The sequence below is a fragment of the Fukomys damarensis genome, unplaced genomic scaffold, assembly GCF_012274545.1.
Source record: "Fukomys damarensis isolate Sample0158 unplaced genomic scaffold, DMR_v1.0_HiC HiC_scaffold_4, whole genome shotgun sequence".
Lineage (NCBI taxonomy): Eukaryota > Metazoa > Chordata > Mammalia > Rodentia > Bathyergidae > Fukomys > Fukomys damarensis.
In genome coordinates, this window is record NW_022900916.1 from 9,762,350 (window position 1) to 9,782,496 (window position 20,147).

A 20,147-nucleotide genomic window follows, 5' to 3' on the forward strand; every position below is an offset into this window, starting at 1 on the left:
TATATATATATATATATACATACATATATATACATATATATACACACACACACACACACACACACACACACACACTTACATATATAAATTGAATTTTGGGAATCTTTAACGGTGCTGCCATCTTTGGAAAAAGTCATCCCAATTTACTGTGTTGACTTGGCATTGTGCAGAAATGGACAACCATATTGGTCTAAAGGTCCTCTTTTGTCAGGCACGGTGACACCTGCATATAATCTTATCTCCTCAGTCAAGTCTCCTCCAAGCTCGAGATCAACCAAAGCAACTTAGTGAGACCCTGTATCAAAAAATGTTTTAAAAAGTGCTTTGGGATGTAAATTCAGTGGTAGAGCACCTGCCTACCAAAGCAAAGGCATGTGGGAGAGGGGACAGTCTACTGATTATTCAACAATATAAAAAGAAATACATAAATAATATTACCTAAGAAAGCCAATTCCCTCAGTGGTGCCACACCTTCCTCACAAGTGCAACGTATGGAGCCACACCTTCCTCACAAGTGCAGGGTCCTAAGTTCAATCCCCAGTAGTGGAGGAAGAAAATAAAAAGAAAGCAAGCCAATTTCACAATAATTTGTTGGTATGATGGTGTGTTTTGTTTTGTTTGTCTGTTTGGTACCAGGATCAGGATCGAACTCAGGACCTTGCAACTGCAAGGCACGCAGTGGCACCACTGAGCTAAATCCCGGCCCTGTTTTATTGTTTTTGATAGTATTATTAAAGAAAACCTGCTTTGAGTTCATAAATCTACTTAGACTAAAAACACTGGACTAAAAACATTTCTATAATAAATATCCATTTCTTTTGAGGTACATAAAAATAGTTATGTTAGGAAATGGTGTAGTGGTGCATCCCTGTAATCCCAGCACTCAGGAGGCTGAGGCAGGAGAATTATCATGAGTTCAAGGCCAAGCTGGACTACATACATAGCTGTCTCAAAAAAAACGTTATATTAAAATAGTAATAATTAAGTTAGATGAAAGATTTGATTCTTTTCCTGAGGAAACTACTAAATTTTCTCCTCACTGATTTTTTTAAAAATACAGCATTGGGCCGGGGATTTAGTTCAGTGGTGCTGCCACCTGCCTCGCAAGCACAAAGACCCAAGTTGTATCCCCAAGTTCAATCCCCGGTACCAAAAAACAAAAACAAACAAACAAAAAACAGTATTACTCTTTTTCCTTATCTGGCTACCAGGAAACAAAGCCAAATCTGTTAGTCACTTTAGTGGCTTCACAGCAAGTAGCACATATCTGAGTGTGTGGTTTCTCCATCATAACCTTCTGCCCTGCCCTCCATTTTCTTTCTCTGACCTTTCTTCTACTGAACTGTGGGTAGTCTTCAAGCTCGCCTGTTTTTTCTGTGTTGAAGAGCATGACAAAGGGAGGTGGGAGATAGAAAAAGAAGGAAAAAAGAAAAGTGATGAGGTGGCAGTATTACAGACAGAAGTCTCTTCTGTGTACACGTAACTTTCAAATAATTTATAAAAGTTTTAAGTTTCACTATAATGAGTATTAAAGACTTGCAAAATAAAGGATATCCAATTGAAGAAATTTGTACCTACCAAGAGGTTTTTCCTTTCCCAAACTTACTAAACTTTAAAACACAGGGGGGAAAAATTTACTATGAGCTGATACTGAGTATCAGAAACTCTACTGAGAATGTTACGTCTGCTTTTTAATTTGTACCATCAGTGGAGAGATTTTTACATAAAAATCCAAATTCTAAATCTTGGCCTATTTCCACATGAGCTGATCAGCAGTCACTCATTTAATGTGGCCTTGGTAGGCAACTGCCTATGTAACCCTTTCAATACACCTCTGTACTTTTAAAATAAGATTCCCAACAATGCAATCACTGGTCATATGTCATTCTCTCCCCTGTGCTCCCATCCATGACACAGTACTGCAGGCCCAGGAGATGAACTGTGCTGTGCAAGAGCAACACGCTCACTCACCAATGCACTGATGTACAAGTGCTGCTGTACACTAACAATCTGTAAAAACCCTACATTTTTTGTGACTCTCAGATTTCCAAAGCACTGAGTGGCTAGTGTACAGAAGCTGATAAATGTTAAGTGGATGGATAACAAATATAATCTACTAAAATTAGTCTTCATTTCGTGAAGCCCCTGGGACATTACTTTGCTTCAGCCAGAGTGTGGTGGGGATCACCTGCAAATCACAGGTACTCAGGAGGCTGAAGCAGGATTGAGGGTTGAAGCCAGCCTCAGGAATTTAACAAGACACTATCTCTTAAAAAAAGAAAATGGCCAAATGTGGTGGCACACAGCTATAATCTCAGCACTCAGGAGGCCAAACCAGCAGGATTGCCATGAGTTCAAGGTCAACATGAACTACACAGCAAGAGCCTGTCTCTAAATAAATAAACTAATTGATAAAATAATAAAATAAAATGAACTGGGGATGTAGCTCAGTGGTAGACCACTTCTCTAGAATGCATGACAGCCTAGGTTTAGCTGCCAGGACCCCATCACAAAAGACAGAAATTCTGCTACAAAAGCAACTTACAGGGCAGGGATTTAGCTCAGTGGTTCCTTCCACCTGCCTTGCCAGCTCAAGTTCCCAAGTTTGATCCCTGATACCAAAAAATAAATAAATAAACCAATCTACATTATGGTTGTCAAAAGTAACTTTTTAACTATTGTCATTGTGATTATAATAGCTGCTCACATTTGTTCAAAACCACCTCTAATTAATCCGCAATAATACACCACTTCAAGAAGAGAGGATTGCAAAGCAGAGAGGAAGTGCTATTGCTGCTGTGCAAAATGATCTTGGGTGCTGTCTGGGACCCCAGTCCCACTGACATGGAAGTTACTTCCTTTATAAGGTTCCTTCAGTGTTGGTGTATCAAAAAGTAAATCTCATTTTGGTGCTAAATACACAGTTATACCCCTTTATGACATTTGCCAGTTTAATTCTCCTGTAAGCAAAGGAACTTATGGATCAGGCTTGGATTTGGTAGTCATCATTTTTCAGGGTAAATACTTTTTCTCCATTTATGGGAAAACACAAAGATTCCTTTTGAAAAAAGATTAGGTTTTCAAACCATTAGAAGTTTTATGTTATATGTATTTTACCAAAATTAAATGTAAGGCTGGGAATATAGCTCAGTGGTGCCAGCATCTGCCTGCAAATGCAAGGTACTGAGTTCGATCCCCGGTACTAGGGGTGAAAATTAAATGTAAAAAAAGAGGTGCAATATTAAGTATCAGTACAGAGTGTACTACAAATGCGACAAAAATCATTAAGGTGATACACAAAATACTGATACTAGGGAAACCGGTGGCTACGGTTTAATGTTGCCATTTTTGGCACAGAGATGGAAAGTATTCAGATTTAATTTTTCATTTTACTTTAAAACAAATGTAAAAAAATTATCAATAAACTATATTTTTGTGGTGACCGAAAAATCTAAGTTTGTCATCTTCAGTCCTCCCGCAGTTTATAATTTTTAAACTACAATAATATTTATTTCATTGTCATTTTGGAATGAAGCACTTGTACATTTTGTCATAAGCAGACCACTGATACACTCCATTATCCAACAACAGCTGTCACAAATGCTATCAGGAGAGGTGCATTATCCTGGAAGGGCTTATAATCAGTGTTATTCGACCTGGGCAGGGCTTTCTTGAGATGAAAAGATTAGGAACATGACCAAAGTAAGAAAACTGTGAGACTGGGCTGGATCAGAAGACCAGATCCACAGAGCATAGGTGCTCACAGGCCCAGACACAGTTTACTTTTACCCAAAGAACCACAGGAATAAAGTATGACCTACATATTTACATTTGTGTTCTACAAGAACTGCTTTGGCTGTAATGTGAAGCATCAGAAATCAGGCATAATCAAAGTTTCTTTGATCTAAACTAAATAAAAATGATCAATAGAAAGGTAGGTCAGATAACCATCCAGATTTTTACCACAAATTAACACTACTTTTACTTTACTTAAGTATAAGCTATAGATACTTTAGAGGCAATATATAATCTAAAATGTAACACTTCAGAAGATATCAAAATTGTCATGATTTCTTGGTCAGACCTAAGGGAGCCTACTTCCGTCAATACTTTTCAAGTAGAAAGACTCCAAGCTCAAAAAGGGGCCTCCAGAGTTTGACAGCTGAGCACCAATGACCACGCCTCTGATTTACTTCCTCAGTACCCAAACCAAGCTTTGTCTTACCTGTTTCAAAAGATACACTTCTAATAAGGTTTAAATGAAATTTTCTACAGTATGTCCTCGACTTACAAAAGAGTTCCGTTCTGGGAGAACGTTTATAAGTCAGATTTGTTCATAAGTCTCACAAGTAAGTCTTACACACCTTTGACACAAATATACAACGTAGTTCTCTGCAGTTCTCTCCACACCACCACTTTTCCCTTGCTTCCAGACATCCTGGGCTCTGACTGAGCACTGTACCACTGTGCACCATCACACTGTACAATAAGCACACAGCAACACAACTGTGACAATGTCTGGCTGACATGTGAGCTACCCCATGATTTGTTCACATCTATAAATGTTTGTAATGTGAGGTCCCTTCATATCTGTGAAAGTTCACAACGTGAATGTTTGCCAAGTCAGGGACTTACAATAATAAAGTTTTACTATTACAACCAAATGTAAAACTACTGTCAATATACATGGCCTACAAGCCAATTAAAACACTACAAGTTTGTGGGACAGCAATACCTCCAAAGACTACACCCTACACCCGGCCCCTTCCTAGTTTAACATCTAATGCTCATCTCCTTCATCCAAGTCAGTGCAGATATTCTTTTAATGACCTACCTCTGTTAACAACTGTCCCTATGACTGAGGCCCACTGTTGTAACTTACTACCTGTCCTTTTTCTTTTCTTTTCTTGGTACAGTTGTGTACATCTTGTTTACAGACCCCCTCAATCTCTCTCTTTTTGTCACAGTACACCTTGTTTATACAGTACTGCAATTTTTGCTGATTGCACTGTATAGTACTGTAGTTTTATGTTGTTATACAACACAGCACTGCATGTAAGAGTTACACATGAAGGGAGGGGAGGGGAGGGATAATATATAACCCTTCTCAACTCCTCCCACACAAAAAAGTACAAATAAAAGCAAACTCATCAAGTTGGAGTTTCCTTTGAGCATTTCTTTGTTCTGAATCTTGTACGTACTATACATAATTCTTAGAGAGCAATTTCTGTTAACAACCCAGTTGTATGAATGTAACTCAACTGTTACATTCACAAATGTGGAGTGTCTGTATTCAGAAATAGTGCCTTGTCTGCTGCTCATCTTCCCCAAATGGTCCAAACCCAGCTGTGTGTGGTGATACATGCCTGTAATCCTAGTAATCTGGGGAGTTGAGGCAAGAGAATTACAATCAAGCCCAGCCTAGACAATCTGGCAATTTAGCAAGAGCCTGTCTCTTTAAAAAAAAAAAAAAAAAAAAAATGGCTGGGGACTAGCTCAGTTTTGAAAGTCTTGGGTTTGATCCCCAGTATGCACCCCACAAAAAAACAAACACTGGGTTTTAATGGCCTGTGAACCAGAAAGCTAACAAGGAGAACAAGGAAAGTGGCGGGGAGGGGGAATATAGAGTGCCAAGTTGGCAAACCTAGAGCACAGTTTGTGGGAATACAGACTGGTACTTTCACTCTGGAAAACTGACGATATCCACTAAAGCTCAGCAACTGCACTCCTAGGAAAAGACTCAAGAGAAATGCATGCACAGGTTCATTTACCAAGTGACACACAGAGAAGTGCTCATACCAACACTATTCCTAAGAGTCACAAACTGCAAATATTCCCAATGTCCATCAATAGTAAAGTGGATAAATAAATGCCAAGTATACTCATATAAAGAATACTGTACGGCTGGGGATTTATTTAGCTTAGTGGTACCGCTGCCTGCTTCACACACACAAGATCCTGAGTTTGATCCCCAGGACATAAAAAAAATAATACTGTAGCCAGGTGTAGTGGCGCCGTAGCAGACACCTACAACCAGAACTTAGAAGATTGTGGCAGGGAGCTCAAAGACCAGCCTGGGCTACATAAGGAGTGAAAGGTTAATCGAAACACACAGTGAGACCCTGTCTCAAACCACCCCTGCCCCCAAATAATACTGTAAAGCAATGAGACTGCTTCAATTACAACTACACATAACTACACACAACATGGATGAATCTCACACAGGTAACACTGGGAAGATGATTTTCTAAAGTGTATCCCAAAGGTTTCTGTTTATATAATGTTCAAAAATATAAACAACTGAATATCCATATGCAAAAGAACTGGTTTCAATCCTCATTTTAAAATTAAACTCAAAATGAATTACAGACAAATATTAAGAGCCTAAAACTTCTAAAAGCAAAACTAGGCATGGTGGTACATGCCTGTAATCCTAGCACTCGGGGGCTGAGGCATAAAGATTTTGAGTTCAAGACCACCCTAGACTACAGAGCAAGACCTTGTCTCAAACAATCAAAAACAACAGAAAAATTTCTAAAAGTAAATCTAGCAGAATATTTTAGTGGCCTTGCACCTGACAAAGATTTCTTAGTTACCACAATATACAAATAAAAACAACAACAACACAAAAGCTGAATCTCATAATGATCTGTGCACTTTCCATATGTATTTTTATTAAAATAGTAATAAGAACTAAAGAGAAATTTAAAATAAGCATATAAGAAATTAGTGAAGAGGGAACAACACAATCAGCCAACTGATTCTACTATTCAAGAAAAAATATATAACCTGCAAAGCAGAGAAAACAGGCAACAGTGGCAAAGGGGAGCCTGGGAAAAGAAAAAGCTAATAAATGCTTGACCTGGTCTTCAGCTTGTAAAGGAGGTTGAGGGGTGTGTAGAAGACAGAAGAGAATCTCCTGTAACTAGTCTTGGTTTACAACACAAACACTGGGGAAACACACTCAAAAGCAAATGAAAAACGCCTCGTCCTGGATCCTTTCCATCAAATATCCTTTACTTCTTTCATCTGATCCCTTCCATATTTCTTTAATTCACATCCTTCTATTCTTTTTATTCTTCCAGGTTTCTGTTTGCTTTCTGCATCTATTCATCGTTATCATATGCTTTTTGTGTCTTCACTTAACAAACTTTAGAAAAAGATTCAACACCTGAACACATGAAAACAGTACAGGTTATGTTTGGAATGACTTTATACCAGGAGAGGGGAGGGACAATATACAATCTCTATCACTTCTCACCAGTTTTGTTTATTCAGTCCTGGTAGAATATAGGCCATGGCGTAATATTACTTGATGCTTTTTCCATCTCCCTTTTTTCCTCTTTTGATCAAGGTCTTAGCAATCTGTAAATTAAGTTATTTCCTAGATATCTAGACTGCTTCTGAAAGAGGCCAGTACCTCTTATCTATTCCAGTATAGGAAGCCCCTCAGTAACACTAAAAAATGTCAAATACTTTCCCACACAAAGTAATGATCCTTTTGGTGCCTGTTCCCTGAGAAAATGCAAACTTAAAGGGCACTGTTATGTGGTTATTAGCTTTTAATCAAATGTGGACTCTATATCCATTCACATTTAATAACAGAGAAGCAAGCAAGGCTAAATGTAAATGTAGCTTCTCAAATTCCATACCTCAAACTCCTCAGAGCACCCTAGGTTTGGCCTAGATGGACTGGAATTAAAAGCTATGAACATGTTGGGTTCAAGTCTTTATTAAGAATTTACAATTTTGTTACCTGAATTCACTGAAAAAAAATAGCAGTATTATGTTTGACAAAATTTTTAGGACAGCAAAACATCTTCCTTTTATTCAGTATATCTTCCTGGGATGATCTGTCAAAGTCTTTCCCACATACACACACATATCCACTCCGTTTTTGTTCCTTATCCTCCCTTTCTTCTTTCCCTTTTCCTACAAAGAACTTAGAAATGGTGTCTAGTAGAATTCTCAGGGAAGGGGAGCAAGAGAAGAGTAGAAGAAATAATAGTAACAATGGTATTTGAACTGTTTAGTGAGTAATTACCTAGTTATTATACTTACTGCTACTTCTCCTCTTCCCCACTTGCTTTACCTCATAAATCTTAGTACTGCTGTAGCTAAGAATGGGCAAGAAGAAACAAAAACTATAAAATATTTTTAATCAGCTACATATTCAAAGTTTACATTTTTACACATTACATTTTACATACATTTTAAATAGGGGTAGCCAAGGAAGTATAATTGTGTCTACCATGTTTAAAATGAATACATGCACACATTCAAAGGACACTCAATTGAAAATCTGAAATATTTGTAGCAGGATTTACTACTAAAATCTCCAGACAGTACTTCTGCAGCAGTTATGTCTTCCTCTCAACTGGCCACAACACACATTACTTGTTTTTATTCCTCATCGGGAATTTGTTTATAATCCATTCAATAATGTTCTCTGCTCTTAATTTTAAAATAGGTAAGCTAAAATTTTTCACTCTTCAAAATACAAAACTGTAAACTAATCTGAAACTTTCTGTAAACCCATTAATTTCGACCTATGAGTCAGCCATTCCGAACAGAAATCCTCCACCCCTACCCTATGAAATGATGCTCTATAGGGCCTCCATTGTTTTCAGCAAAAATAGTCAATTTCAACATGGTACTGAGATTTGTTGGGATAACATATTTTCTAATTTATCCCCCAGAGCAAACTCCAAATCCATTATAATTTTAACTTTAGACTCTAATTTTATTGGGCAATGAAGTTCTTAAAAATCTACAAAAATAAAGAAAGATTTTTTAAAATTTTGCTTTTCCCATTTTATAAAATTATATGAACAAAAATAATTCAACCAGGCTGGGGATTTAGCTCAGTGGTTCTGCCGCCTGCCTTGCAATCACAAGGACCCAAGTTCGATCCCCGGTATCAAAAAAAATAAAAATAATAATAATAATTCAACAGACTAGCAATTTCCTTTTAGTGGGTTAAAAATATTTGATGAAGGGCCGGTGATTTAGCTCAGTGGTTCTGCCGCCTGCCTTGTAAGCACAAGGACCTGAGTTTGATTCCCGGCACCCAAAAAAAAAAAAAAAAATTGATGAAGAAATTCCTAGGAACATCACCTCATGATTCTGTGTGTCACGTTTTATGTAGAAGCACTGTTTCTCTGCTTAGTCCTCCGAAGCACCAAAGATCATGCACCTAAATCAGGTTTGCTGACAGATAACTTCTGTACCACACACCTCCTCTCACTTCAAAGAAAGAAGACAGACTTCTTTATCCTTTCTACTCACAGACATATGGGAAAGCTGATCTAAAGAAAATCCCGAACATCTTTAATGCATAAGCCACCATGTCTCATACCATTAAATTTAACTTTTTAAAAATCAAAGCAAAAGACTTTTATAGTGTAACACTGATGAACAAGGAAGTCAAGAATGTAAGAGGTTGCAAGTGCAAGGACCCAAGTTCAATTCCCGGTACCAAAAAAAAAAAAAAAAAAAAAAAAGTAAGGGGAATGCTATAAGATACTTCAAAGTATCGAATTTTTGAGCATGATACAGTATTACTAGGCCATTACTTTTTTTTAAATTTCAGGTTCTTATTTTTCAAATTCTTCGTAACAAATTAAAAAGCCAAATGATCTAATTACTGTATGACTATATTAATAAAGTGGAAGACAAAAGGGTATTTTCTGTTTTTAGTATGTTTACATTCATTAAACACTGTTTGCAAAGTATTGGATTGATCCATAAGTCACATGTATCACGCAGTAAGTTAGCTATCACAACTGTAAGATACAGCTCTAAGCAACCCCCCCAAAATAATAAAGCAAGCTCTGGCAAAACTGTATATAAAGTCATCAACACAATGGCTAATTTTTAAATTTCTAAATCATGATGTGTGCTCTCTCCTTCAAATAACCACACAAACCTAATAAGTAAAATAAAAAATTTTAGAATCCTTCCTTACAAATGTTATTTTAACCAGAAAAACTTAATCCATTCCTAACTTGTTTCTCAATAATATTCATCCACTATGTTCAACCCTCGATTTATCAGTGGAGAATTTATGACACCATAATCACTGTTGCTGCCTCATTAACTACATTCTTCCTAGTACCAAACCTCAGCACAACACTTGGCACATGGACGTTCACTACTTACACTGCCATCCTCTCCCCTGTCTCATACTTACGGGGCTGAAGATTGTTTTTCTCTCAGTAAATAGAGTATATAAAATCAGATGGCTGAACACAAATCAGAAGTTAGAAGCTACATAAAAATTAACACAAATGATCCTGAATTTTTCTCTTTTCAGTCTCTACAGAAATCAGTAACATCATCCTTATTTGTAATGACCTAAGTTGTACCTAGAAGCTTTTCACCTAATTATATTAATAAATTAATATAATGTGATAATTTTGCCATCAGATCATGTCCTTCATACATGAGTGTACTTCCATTAAATCCATTTTACTTAGGAGGTCCTTTAGTTCATATTTCTTCAGTGTTTTTCCTGTATCATTCTTTAATCACAAAATTACTTCTCCATAGTTATTTTCTTAAATTTGAATCTATGAACAAAAAGATAACCCTAAATACTAACCTTGCAAAAGATAACTCAATCTACCTTAAATACCAGACATCCACATTAAGTATAAACTGTTAGGTAATAAAGAAGGAAGTAAGCATCAACTGTTTGTCCAAGAACCTCAATTTAAAACGTTATGTACTATATATAATTTTGGTAAACAGAAGTGAACACAGTATTTACACAGCAAAATAGGGAACTCTAGTCTCATTTCTGACGTTGGATACAAAAATCTTAACTCTTTATAAAGCAAAATAGTCATTTTCATGAAATTTCTTCTTACAGGTATAATCATATGATTGACAGATAAAATAATTGCTTTAAAAATACTTCTGAGTCATTTAGTCCTTACCTGCAGGCACGAACCATTACTGCATGCAGTGACTGTTCCATTTCCTAGCACAGACTTGAAGAAGAATCATATCTCTTTCAGAATATGACTAATCTGTGGGCTTGCAATTCCTAAGCTATTTACAAATGGCACTCCCTTTCCACATAAGAAAATATTTATTGCAATAATAATCAAGTATTTTAAACCTGTATCTTACAAATAACCTTGGTGCTTCTATGCAGCAGCAACCACAGAATACAGGAAGAAAATCTAACAGAATTTCCTTAAAGAAAGAAGATATTTGTTTGTTCAATAAATTATTTTTTTAAAGCCTTCAACAGCTGTCACACATGAACCAGCGGTCTGCTGTGTTATGGTGTGCATGCTGCAGCTGATTAGGCTTCACAATTTTTTTTAAAAAAATCAATTAGCCTTCGCAAAAGCAGCACAGCTTGCCCAAATACACATCTCCAGTACAGCACAATACCAGCATGCAGTACAATACATTATAAAGCAAACTTGACAAGGAAAAAATATGTCCTGTTTGTTTCTTAGCAATGCTACACCATTAATTGTTCATGCAAGAGATGTAGCTGTACCTTTCTGAAGAGGACGACTTCTCAGAGTTAACTGACATCAGCAGCTCAATCTTCTGCTTGATTTCTGGAAAAATCAGAAAATATTCACAACCAAGATTGCCTGCCCTTGCTTCCAAGCTTTATATTAAAGAGATTTTTCTTCTGTAATCCCTTTTGTTCAGAATGAGGCCACAAGATTCACAGTACTTCTGTTAGGACTCGGATTCAATGGTGCTAGAAAGGGAAAAAGCTCCAGAGGCATCAGGCCTTGCTAAACTATGCACATGACTGTTTATGAAAGCAGGAAGTACCATTTGTTTTAAGCAGAGGGGTGTTTTCTTTTTTAAGGTAGAACGAGCATGACTCTCCATGAAGATTTTAAATTTAGCAAACTGAAATACAAACAAGAAATGCTACCATCAAAATTCAATATACCAGATAATTTGGGATGTTTGAGTAATAATATTTCAGACTGTGATGAACAGATAGGCAACCCTTGGCTGATTCTATTTCACCAGCCCTAAAAAAATATGGCTCAGTGAATCATTTTTGTCACTTAAGAATGAAATATTAAACCTGAACCTCAATTTCAGGATTAAAAAATGCTTAACCTTTTAAAAAATAATTTATTGATTTAATTAAAGATATACTTAATACCTAGCCCCTAATTCCCTTAGAAAAATACTTCCTCTACACCTCAATTTTCCCCTCCTCCTTCACAGTACGGTACAAGTGAACAGCATCACCCAATTACCGAGCAGAGATAATATTCTTGTTGTTTTAGGAAAGGACTGGCCATACCATCTACAACAGAAATGTGAGCACCAGTTCAATTTAATTAAAAGGTAATTGCCGATACTGATTTGCAAAGAAGATAACAGAATGAAAGGGAAGGGTGAAAATAAGAGGGACAAGGAAAAGATAAAAATATATAATATACTTCCTTCAAAATACCAACTGACCTAGAGCACTGGATTTTAAGTGAAGAAAACTATTTCATGGGTAAAGCTGTTTTCCTATTACTAAAAAGTATTTACAACTGGATTTTAAAAATTTAAAACACACTTTCATAGTAAAAAGTTCACATACCAAAAATAATTGTGTCATTGAAATGCTGTAAGTCTCAGGATTTCAAAGTAGACCTCAAGAATCTTTTTTTTAAAAGAGATAAAACAGATTCTATTTTTTTTTAAATGTTGAATACAGAAATCAACGTGGAATATGATAAAATGTAAGTGAAAAAGGAATAAAAAATAGTTGCATGAAATACAAGGTACCTCTAGAAGAATATTCTTTCAATGTTGTTCAAATAAGGCTTTTTCCAAACTGGTTAAGCTTATAATTTCATCCAGTGGGCATTATAAAACTGGTAACAACTGGATAATAATAATAATGAAACTTACCCTGCAGATTCTGGGTGCACCAGAGGCAGGCACATGGTGTCATACTGAACACTCAGCAAAACCCTCCCCCATTTTAAAAAGCAGCATGTTTAAAAGCTCTGGCTTTGCCTGGACTTAGAAACAGTTTCCTCCATCATTGTAATAGCTTTGAGATCTTAGGGAAATTAAACTCTCCATAACCTCTATTCCCTATTATCCCTGTAAAATGGGGATAATGCCTTATGAAAAAGCTGTTGTGAGATTTAATAAAATAACTCAAAGACAGTACAATCAAGTACTGTACTATGCTTGGCATGTGGTAAGCCCTCATTGCCCATGGTTATGTAGTGCCTAGCAAAAGAAGGCATTCCCTCCGTAAATACTTAATGAAGTACACAAAGTCTGTCCAATTTTAAACAGCTTTTCCATAGTTCAAATCCATCTTGTCCTTATCAACAACCTCACTTTTAATCACTAGTGTTATATAATTACACGTGGAAATTGATCTTTAATCAGTATCTCAGGATCTTTTTTGAGAGAATTATTCTCAGTTTATCAATTAGCTGCTTCAGAAATAAGATTACTTAAATTCATCTTCATTTTGACAATTTTTATTCCAAAGAGAAAAAGTTCATGTATCTGTATATCTATATAAAATCAGTGCATCTGATGAGAAAAATGAAAAAGCCCAAGATTAAATTATACTGCTCTAATGAAGTTTATGCCCATCTCATAAACACTGGTAAGAAAAGTTTAAGCTATAAACCATTTTATGACTAATGACTTTGGGAGCCAGAGGATTTTAGTAATACCACATGAAAAGTTTTCCAAGGGTATTTTCACATTTTCTCTAAAACATCAGGTTTATTTAAAGTTCTGGAAGGACTGAAAGATACACTATCACCTACTCTATCCACACCATCCCCAGGCCTGGTTACTGCTCATATTGCTAAAGAATTTGAAAAGCCATTTCACTTTCTGTTCTGGCCATAATCCTGAACAATTAGGATATCTATACTGAGAAGATTTCCTAAAACTCTGTGATAAGGATCTTGGTATCCTCAACCTTGGGTCATCCACAATCACTCAGGACACTTTCTTATACAAATTGTGCACACGCGCACACACACACACACACACACACACTCACTCACTGTCTTTTGTTAATTGCTCCAGGGTAATCCTCTGGGACCCTACATTTTTTTCCTGAAATTAAGTCAACCAATCTTTTCCTTTAGGAATTCTAGTCTTCTAGTCTTAGATCTTCCCCACACCAAAAAATTTTATGTCTTCATATTATTTTCCTCTAAATGCTTTTAAATAGTATTCTACATGTACCCTCTAGAATGTTAGTCTGTGAGTTGATATAAAGAACCAGACTGCTTTTATAAGGCTCTGTACAACTATAAAGTTGTACAACCCACCCTACCCTGACAATTTTTAAATGACCTTGTCAACCACCAGTCCTTACTTCTTCCAAAGCAGGCATCTCACAATCAGCCTTGAAATTATCTATTAATTTAACCACACTCTGTCTCTATCTATGCTTTTAGGGCATAGAAAAAAAAGTTTTAAAAGTCATCAACCTATTTGTTTCCCTACAACTTTTATCTGTTTTCTCTATACCACACTGCTACACTTAAGCAGTGATAAAAAATGCTTGACAGGAGCCAAGCAGGGTAAGCACACCTGTGATACCAGCACTCCGAGAGGGTGAGGAGGCAGGAGAATCACAAATTCAAGCCCAGCCTTGGAAAGTTAATGAAAAAACCAGGGGTAGGGAAATGTAGCACAGTGCAAAGATCTTGGGTTCAATCCACAGTACCATACAAAATAAGTAACTAAGCAAGCAATCTGACAATATACTGAATATACTGCTCAGCTTCTGTAGCTGTCAACCTTTAAACAATCCTTTACTGTTGTCAAGCCTGCTGTTTAGTAGCTAGATGATCTTGTGCAAGTTCATTATACTGTTTCTTCACACACACAAAAAAAGGAAGACATTTCACATAGAAAACAAGTATGTGGTTCCTCTGTGCATGGAATAAATGTATTTTAAATTTCAGTTAATTTAATCAAAATTGTTTAATTTCTAAATAACATTATGGAAAACCAAAGTTTTATTCATTTATTTAAAAGACAGGGTTCTCACTATGTTGCCCAAACTGGCCCTGAACTCCTAGGCTCAGGCAATCCTCCTTCATCAGCCTTCAGAGCAGCTGGGACTACAGAAACACATCATTATGCTCAGCGATTATTCTTTTAATGCTTTTGTTTTTGTAACTCTCCTTGTAACTCTGCATTCTTCATGGAATCATCTTCCACTCAGCCCTTAAATGCTAGATATGTAGGACCCTCTTATTTACCAATCCTCTACCTACACCTTTGAGGTGAACAGTGAACAATAAAGGGCACTGATGGTGACTGTGTATGAACTGTCAGCCTAATCCAATACTCCTACATTCCAAAACCATATAGACATTTTCTCCTAGACATTTTCTCTTAGTCACTGAATGCCTTGAACACAATGTCTAAAACTGAACTCATCAACTTCTCATCCTAATGTCCCTCTCCTCTCACTCCCTCTCTCCTGGAGATTTTCTGGAGATTGAACCTAGGACCCTCTGCATATTCAAGCACCCTCCTCCTAAGCTACATTCCCAGCCCACAGTTCCTTTACATTAAGTCTTTAACTCAATGAACAGGAGCACCAATGCCCTTTCAAGCCACAAATTATTGAAGAATTCCAGACTAGTCCCTCTGTCTCACCTGAGATTTCTTTCTCACATTCTCTCTTTCCATCTTCTGGAAATACTGAACTCTATTTTGTTTTCTCATGCCACTAAATTCTTTCTTACAGTTTCCTCTCCTTGGAATGTCACCATCTAGTTTATCTCCTTTACACACCCAACTCTCTTCTGATATCAACCTTAAACGTTACCTTCCCCAAAACATCTTCCTAAATGGTTTGCCTCCTCTACCTCTAGGATACGCCTGCGTTACACAATTACTAAAACATATCAATTATTTGTGCCTATAAGGCAATGTCTGACTTTAAAGATAGAGACTTGAATTTTCACTTTAACTCACGATGAGCCAGGCATACACTCTTGATAACTTTACAATCTTCTTAGCTTATTCAAGTTACATGAATTAGTGTTAAAGTTACAGTGCAGCTAAGTTAGTTTCCTTTTTCTTAAATGTACATTTCCAGCAAAGCTAAACCATATGAATTTACGAAAGAAAAATCTGAAGCCAGATGTGGTGGTGCATTCCTCTGATTCAGCACTGTGGGAGTCTGATGTTATTTGAGCCCAGCCTGGACAGTTTACAAAGACTGTTTCAACATTTTAAAAAAAGAGCTGGGGATATAGGTCAGTAAGTATGAAGACCCTGGATTCAATCTCTTAATACTACAAAATGAAGCAGAAGAAATCTGAAGAAAAAAAGATACACAACTAGAGTTTTCCTCTCCTCCAAGACTACTGTCTGAGATCTATAGCTAAACTTCCACAAACCTTAGCAACCCTAGAAGAACATGGCAGATCCTCCCACCTCCAGTACTCTGTGATGTTACATCCCCAGCCTGTGTTTTTATTTTGAGACAGGGTCTTACTAAATTGCTCAGGCTAGGCTTGAACTTGTGATCCTCCTGCCTTATCCTCCCAGAGTGCTGGGATTATCGGTGTGAACCACCATGCCCTGTTTATTTATCACCTTGTATACTGAAAAGAAAACAGAAAAGGAGGAGGATGGCCAGTCACTCAATTTGTTGGTATTTCTCAACTCAATGTTTTGAATCTATGTAATTGAAGACCTTCTTCATGACATCCTTTTGTTCTCATTTTTATTCACACCTTAAAAGACGCTAAAATTCCTGTGAGAGGATTAAGTTAATTCTCTTGGAACAGTTATGGCTAAGATCCAATGCCCCAGAACCCTGACCAAGAGCAGAGGATCACCAGTAACTATTGTCAGATGAAATCCAGTAACAGAGGTGCCTCAAAAGCACAGCCCTGACCTGATTCCACTAATGCATCATAAGAATGGGGGCATTAGAACAAACAGGAATGTCATGTACACGTGCTCCTTTGTCATTTCCATCAGTAGAACTTCAGTGGAACTCCCAACTTTTGTGACACAGAAATATAAACATAACTAGGAAGGTAAGTTCTACCTAAATTCCGAAGATAATTTAATAAATTTCCTTTCACTTGCTACATTCTTTATGTGATCATGTACAAACTAGATTTTACTTGGAGTGTACAAAGGAATTTTTTAAAATTAAGTGCTAACATATTTATGTAGAGCCATTTAGTCTAGAAGGAACAAATTATGTGTTGAGGTCAGACATTAATAGGAAAATGCCTCAACAGGCCTCCGAACCAGAATCTTCTTGAGGAGAAAGAATAGTTCCTAAAATACAGTTATGTAACCAGGTGCTCAGTGGGCTCTACCATTATATTCCACCATGCTGCGGGGGCACCACTCAACTCTGGTTCCATTTTTCCAGTCACTACCAATTAACTGCTTCCCTCTCCATTTCACACATTTACAACTCTACTGTCTCTGGATGCATGCTTATGGTCTAATCTCTAGATGCCTCTTAAGCCTAGGAGCATCTTGTAGGGGCTCCCACTGAAATATGAAAGGGCTACGGAGACGTTCCTGGCTCTCCTAACAACCTCTGATGTTAGGGTCTGAAGCCAAGTATTGCGATCCTGACTCAAGGGACTGACAAGCCCTCTTAGTCAGGAGGGAATTAACTGACCATCATCTCAAAAGGCAGAATAGCCTAAAAGAGTGTCCTTGCTATCCCAGTGCTCATCATCTCCTAAGGTCTGTGCAAAGTCTCTGTTAGGACAATACACTGAAAAGCAAAACTTGTACAAACATAAAAATAAATCATTAATTCGTATAGTCTTCAAACAACTATCCCTGATTATCACTAATCTCTATTCCTGTCCTTCAAAACCATTCTTCATCAGTCTCGCACAATTCAATAATAATTCAACAAAATGCAAATCCAGAACAAAGTGAAAACTGAAAATCTGCAAATGATGCAAGATTTAATGAAACTGATAAAAGATACTAAGGCTATGCTAGAATCTCAGGCAACCCACTGAGAAATGAAATCAGAGGTTAGGTAGTAACTGAAGAAAATCAATCCAGGAAAATAATATGCCTCAAAAATGATGATTATTTGATTATCAGAGATCAAAAGAAGAAAAGGAATAGAATCTTTAAATAATCAGCAAAACTGCTCATTATGGCTGTATCATAAACCCAGAGATGTCCAATCATATTATTATACAACTTATAATTATATTTAGTATGAAAATGCATGCCCCCAAAAATCAACCCTTGATGCATTCTTCATGCATTACAACTTAAATTCCATTAAAAAGTACCTTCAGATTTGCATTTCCTTTTCAACATGAATTCCCATTGTTACCCCTCACTTAGAAGTAGCAGCCTTTGCTGGGGATTTAGCTCAGTGGTTCCGCCACCTGCCTCTAAAGCTCAAGGTCCTGAGTACCCCACCAAAAGTAGCTTTTTTCCAGTATCAACTTTCCTCCTGCTATAAAGGCCAAAGCGGGGGGCCTTCCTCACACTGGGTAGGTTTCTTCTGCTTAGAAGTTACAAGGCAGCTCCAGCGCCACTTATCAGAAACTAGAGGAAATATTTTTCCTTCTGTCACTTTTTAAATTATTACTCTAAGTACAATTTATAACTAAAGAAAAGTTGACTCAGATCCTCCCAAATTAGGATTCCTAACCTCCCTCACTTCCAGATCCAGGAAAGCATGGCAGAAAGGTATCGAGACGTCAGAGAAACCTGCTCAGGCCGACTGTACCAGCCCAGAACCCATTCAGCCTAAGCACTGTGTGAGATGAGACACCCTAAAACTTCTGCACCTCATCAGAAAGAATTTCCTACTGTGTTTTGGGATGTTGTGGAATTATAGGAACTAAATTTTTAAAATGTATTAAAAGTGTAAAAATAGGAATGTTGAACTAAATTACTAGCTTTACTGGCCTCACTGTGGTTGCTATTAGCAATGAAATGTAATGAAACTAATTACTGAAAACTGTTAGAGGTTTCTCACCACCTGGAAGTATCATTAATAGTTAATCCAGCCTCTCAACAGAACCAAAGCACTGTGACCCTGACTGTTGGCAGAGAGAGGAAGTTAACACAAGTTCTTAGATAACTGGGAACTGCTACACTCAACGTGACAGCCAATGCTCTACTCACCATATGGAAAAGCTTCCTGTTACTCTTGTAAGTTATCATTCATATTTTCTGATCCAACATAAAAACTGGATATTACAGATTTTTCAGAAAAAGGAAGCATTTTATATCCCAACTTACACATAAGCTTTTTCATAGTAGATAGTAATATAAACACAATTACTTTGTTCTCTAATAGTATGACTCATAAAATCATAAAATATTTTAATTTCATTTAGTTTTTGTATATAAAAGACTATGGGGTTAGGGGTATAACTCAGTGGCCGATCATACACAAAGCCCTAGGTTTGATCCCCAATGCCACAAAAAAAAAAAAATCATAAATAAGCAAGCAAACTGAATTCAAGGCAAAATCCTTTGGCAAGCCAAACAATCTCAAAAACAAAATTCAATAGGTCCAGACATTGCAAAATTTTTGTCCAAGACTATTTACATGTATAAGAAAACAAGTTGTATCAAAATAAGCTTATTTATAAGATTTAAGGAAAAATAACTGTCCTTAAATTCCAATTCACATTAACTTTAAGACCCGGGGGAAGAAAATTTATGAGATGATTGTCTAATTTCTCCCTCCTATATTTCTCAGTACCAATAGGTGAGAAGGTAGGTGCTACCCTGGATAGGACGTAAAGCGTCACAAAAATAGGGAATATGATTAATGTTACTTGAATCATCAGGTCTATTTAATGAACTCATTTAATCCTGGCAACAGCTGTGAGAAGACAGGCTCCTAATATAACTTGCATCAAAAGATCTGAAAGTTGGAGAAATTTGCTCAAGCAGGGTATCATGGCCCAAGTCTGAATTCTCACCTACTAGGTGGGTTAGAGCAGAAGGATCACTTGAGCTTAGGACAAGCCTGGGCAATAGAGCGAAGTCCTCACTAAAAACAAAACAAAACAAAAAAGAAAAAAAAAAACAGAAATTTCTTCAGGATTACAGAGCCTAACAACTCCAATTATAAATTATGATGCTCCAATTATAAAAGCATTAAAATGAAAAAAAAAAAAAAA

General features: G+C 36.8%; 1 protein-coding gene across 10 annotated transcripts in view; it reads right to left on the reverse strand.

The window, feature by feature from the left end:
- Srpk2 (SRSF protein kinase 2) overlaps positions 1-20,147 on the reverse strand; it is a 232,652-nt gene that overhangs the window by 128,033 nt on the left and 84,472 nt on the right. For 3 of the 10 annotated variants that reach the window (XM_033756637.1, XM_010634023.3, XM_010634019.3), the window contains exons 1-2: positions 9,118-9,137; positions 8,062-8,117 (exon numbers count right to left, since the gene is read on the reverse strand). The exons of 3 other annotated variants lie outside the window; for them this stretch is intronic. In XM_033756637.1, the coding sequence (XP_033612528.1) occupies positions 8,062-8,117; positions 9,118-9,122 (61 nt within the window). In that variant the 5' untranslated portion in view covers positions 9,123-9,137. Of the gene's footprint in view, positions 1-8,061; positions 8,118-9,117; positions 9,138-10,940; positions 10,998-11,518; positions 11,583-12,900; positions 12,959-20,147 lie in introns of those variants that run through there. 4 more of the 10 variants (XM_010634022.3, XM_010634025.3, XM_033756653.1 and 1 more) reach the window with 3 other exon arrangements.